At 40.4% G+C, this 4,656-nt stretch overlaps 1 protein-coding gene across 4 annotated transcripts in view; it reads left to right on the forward strand.

Annotated features, from left to right (window-relative positions):
• kcnt1a (potassium sodium-activated channel subfamily T member 1a) overlaps positions 1–3,036 on the forward strand; it is a 42,096-nt gene extending 39,060 nt beyond the window's left edge. For 3 of the 4 annotated variants that reach the window (XM_049603406.1, XM_049603407.1, XM_049603409.1), the window contains exon 31: positions 1,512–3,035. In XM_049603406.1, coding sequence (XP_049459363.1) covers positions 1,512–1,629 — 118 coding nt within the window. In that variant the 3' untranslated portion in view covers positions 1,630–3,035. Of the gene's footprint in view, positions 1–1,511 lie in introns of all 4 variants that reach the window. The other variant, XM_049603408.1, reaches the window with a different exon arrangement.
• Positions 3,037–4,656: the final 1,620 nt, after the last annotated feature.

Below are 4,656 nucleotides of genomic sequence, written 5' to 3' on the forward strand. Positions count from 1 at the left end.
ATGTTTATCGGCATGTACCCCCATGGCGCTCAGGTGAGGTCAAGGCTTTACAAAAAGGTAGCGACCAGGTGCCAGACAATAAGCGGCAATCATTCATGGGACACAGCGCTGAAAAACACAAATATAGTGAGGAGAAATAAGAGTGAATCTAGGGTTTGCTTTAACTATCACTTTAGCTAGCGAGTGTGTTTACAAACTGATAATCCCGCATAGTATACTTTTAAAGCTGCAGTCATCAGTATTTCTGTATTATCAATAGATGAAATCACTTTTTGAATGGAATTGCATGTCGTGACAAACTATATACTGTAAAAACATTATGGATATAGCCATTTAGACGTCACCCATTCCCGTCTTGGATTTTTGGAGCCAGACACGGCCATATTTGGGTGAGAGGGTGGCACTGTGGAGGAGCGATAGAGGGCCCTGACTCACAGACTGGTTACGCCTCGCAGACAGCCTGTCAATCAAAGCGCCCTTGCCCTTAATTACACGTAACTTTAAGCCTTAATAAAATTTAAACGGGTGAGTTATTTAAAAATTCACCCTCTATACAGTTGTCATGAAAGGAGGGATTAGCCCCGTTTTTTTGTACCAGGCAGTAAGAATGTTTATTTGTGCTGTAAAGTTATTTCTATGAGGACTGACTCGCTTTTGAAGCCAGCCTCAAGTGGCCATTCAAGAAATTGCAGTTTTTGGCACTTAGTGTTGGCTTTATTTTGCCACTGAAAATCCCACAGTGAATTATCACCTGACTCTTTTGGTTTTCCAGGCTGCAATTTTGCTGTTTTGCTTTACACCTGAACCTTTTATCGGGCAGCAACAGGCGCATGTTTTAACCAAAAAAAAACGCTGTACACTACCTGCCAAGCACCAAAGAGCAGACAGCTAAAAAGTTAGCAACTAGCTGTTGAACATTGTGAAGCATTTAGTTGCTAAAGAGCCACATATTTCCCTCAGGAGTTGGTAGAGACCAAAACAGAGCCAAAACCAGAGTGAACATACATGTATCAAGTGTTAGTAATGTTGCTCCGTGTCTTCTGGATGTGTAAGTAAGCAGTCATTTGAAACACATTCAGCATGAGAACTTAAGGTGATATTTGTCAGTGTTTACAGCTTGGTCTGCTAAATCACTTACTGTAATACTGCTTCACAAAAGAACAAATGCTGCTGGGTTTGTAGCATATCATTTTGGAAATAATATACAATTATAGGGAAACATGAATTTTTAACACAACAGCTGAGCAAGCAAGGCACCTAGCAGTATCCATAGCAACAGCTGTTTCCTGTTCATGACAGAGAGCAGAGAGTGCATCACACAGTTTACTTGTTTATTGAACTCCTGTTCTTTCTTCATGGCTGAGAGTGTGACTCCTGTACTGAAGGGTTAGTGGGTATGGATTGGTTTAGGAAAGCGCCCCGAATGCTGAGCTCCCATGGGGCATCTCTTTGTGACTGACGCACATGCTTATCTCATTTCATAATCTGCCCTCTTGCCCTCTCTTTGTCAGGTACTTGATTCGTCCGGACCCTCTGGCTCACGTCCCAGAGGAGCCTCCTGTCCACAGAAGCAGCCTGAGAGAGAGACACGAGTCCAGCATAGACACCAGAGAGGACACCCAGCTCTGATACCATGCTGACCTTCACCTACACTTCTTGATAATCACCCCCTTCAGCTTTCACGGGGGTCTGGTTGCGTCCACGCAAGTCCAGTCTGAAAGAGGACAATTTGTGCTACAATGTTCCAGCACTGCAGTCTACTACTGTATTATATGAGTGCCTACTGTTTGGCAGGTGACATTTGATGTCATCTATGACATTTCCATCCTCCTGCCACAGACATTTTGTTTGTAAGAATAGTGCGTTCATTTTGCTGTAAAAGCTCTCTCAAGATGAGCAGTCAGGGACAAGCTTGTAAACAAACGATGTCAGCGGACTGAAAGGATTTGGCTCAGGTCCAACACACCTGCAGCTTTGCCCTTGATTAGACTGAGTTAGAGAGATTCATCAAACAAAAGGACTTTGATCACAGGACGAGCATTAATGATTTCCACAGTCATTGAAACATCCTGAGTTTCAGAGTGGATTGTATATTTTGTTTCTGCTCTTTTGGGTTGTGGCAAATTGAACAGTGACAGAGATTTTGGGATGCAGAGGTTGGCAACTTAGTCTTTTCTTGACTTTATAACATTAATAGAAACCAGATGAACATATTCCAATCACATAAAATCAAACATAACCTTCAACACTATGTGACTTAAAATATGTGCATTAAAGCTTTCCTTTAAAGCTTATTTTTTGTAGCTGAACCATAGAAGTAGTTATTCAGTGATGTAGAGGTCTTAATTAGTAAGTTATGTACAAACAGTGACGGTTATTTATATGTTTTGCTGCAGTACATTTCTTAGGTTGGATGAGGTTTTTGCACTAGAGGTTCTTAGTTTAACCCTTTAAACGGGCCGTGCCATATATTCAGTATTGTGCCATAAAGGATTTATTTAATTTGTACTATATTAGTAATGAGAAAACCTCATTTTACTTTCAGCACTGCTCAGTGAAAGAGTTTGCTTATGAATTTACTTAATTTGTGGCTGTTTTGACAAGGTATGCATTTCTAAAATGCTACATAAACAAGAAATTTTGACTTCAACTGTATTTAAATGTGGAAAATATTTGTACTTAAGTTTCATTTGATTTTAATTTGCACATTAAAGTGCTATATTCCGAAAAACGAATATTGGAACTGTTGTGTTGCTGTTGAATTTATTTGCAACATGTCTTTAACGTAGAAATGGCAAATTAAAGGAATCGTTTGGGGAATTTGCCAGGATTTGGATGAGAAGATCCATATCACTTTAGTGACTGTGCACTGAATATGAAGCGACAGCCAAAAGACCGTTAGCGTAGCCAAAAATTAAGACTGTAAACAGCTACTGGACAAGACAACAGTCTGAACTTGATGCAGATTTGTCAGTTAACAGCCGTAATTGAAAGCAGGAGACCACTTGAAGTGTACAGCTGAGGCCTTTGTGAAACACAGTTCTGTACTTTGTGACAAAATAACAAAATAAAAGCATAACTAATTGGTGAAAGAAAAGGAGACGTTAATGGAAAGCAGGAGGGAGAGGCAAAGAGCGAAGGGTTAAAGGAGTTGAAGAAAGGAGGAGGGAGCTGTGTGACTAACAGGTGAGTCACATCACTGGCAATCAAGAGCAGAGCTGAGGCCTAATCAGGCAACTCAAGTGAAAACACCTGTGTGGTTGTGCGGTGAGTGTGGGGGCTCGATATATTGTACATGGAGGAATCAACAGCAACAGAGAGAGTAGGTGAGGCACAGTACACTTTTTAACTTGAATGTGACATGTATGCTCTGTATAGTGCACAGCTACAACTACAATGCACTACATTCTGCTAACAAGTACAGGGGCACTTTAATGGAGCAGAGCAAAGGTTAAAGCTGCCCAAAAAGAGAGTGAATATTGGAGTCATCGCTAAAAACACAACTCAAGATAGATGATACTGTTGCTCCTTAACTGTGCCAGGAGCCGATGTATGCAAACACGGTTGCCATATCTACTTAAAAGGTGAAGTGTGACTGCAGGTTTTAAAGTTGGAGCGTGGAACTTTTGCTTCCCTCTTCTGGCAGTGAGAGTAATTACATAAACACTGATGACACATGCTTATGAGGTATGGCTGCAGGTTGGCTGAGGAGCACTCTTTTCAAGTCTTTTTTTTTGACTTAAATCCTTCCTCTGAACGCAGCATCTTTTGTATCTGAAGCATCCACTCCAGAGACCTTTCCTGGATGCTTATTGGGATTTTTTGCTGTAGCTTCCGCAGTACTCCTAGCTAAAGCTTCGTAGCTATGGTCTCCCTCTCTTTATTTTAAACCATCGATGTACACAGTAAGAAATCATCAGAGTTAAGCACAACTCACATACACAGAGAAAATAATACAAAAATCTGTGCCAAATGAAAAAGACAATAAAAAGAAATAAATCTGACATAAAATAAACATATTCCCCCTTTCGCTCTGGACCTTTTTCATGGTTGGCATTTTGACATGCCTTAGTGGAAGAACTCAGGTGTATTTAATAACATTGATGACAGCTGTATTCCACTTAGGAAGGGTCCGAGAATTGTGCATGCTGGCTCACTGGAAAAGCTTCCCCCTTATATTTAATGCCACCGAGCCATCACTCGTTATCAGCTTCACCTGTGCTTTTCCAAACATGACAAGTGAAAATGTCTGCCGTGGAAAAGGTCTACTCACATGAACGCATCACTTCCGATACTCCTGCTCAACTGTGTAGTAGAAATGAATTACAGGTGAAAGAGATGACTGTGTATTATAGTGTTTAGTAATTTATGCGTGAGAGTATAGTAAGCATGACATAAACATCCCTACAAACCTTTCAAAAAGTTTTCCTTCACCACATGAGGGTGAGACAGACAGAGAAATATAGTGAGACAGATGTGATGAAAATGAGGAGTGAAACAGGAAAGCAGCTGGTTAAAGAAAGAAAAATGGAGCTGTAAGAAACAGATGCACAAATAAAAATGTGCATAGTCCACGGCAATTTAAAGAAGCACACACTTCATCAGAAAACATACCTAGTTGCATTTTATTATATCTCTTCAAAATAAATAAACATA

This window comes from Epinephelus fuscoguttatus, linkage group LG18 (assembly GCF_011397635.1).
Source record: "Epinephelus fuscoguttatus linkage group LG18, E.fuscoguttatus.final_Chr_v1".
Classification (NCBI taxonomy): Eukaryota; Metazoa; Chordata; class Actinopteri; order Perciformes; family Serranidae; genus Epinephelus; species Epinephelus fuscoguttatus.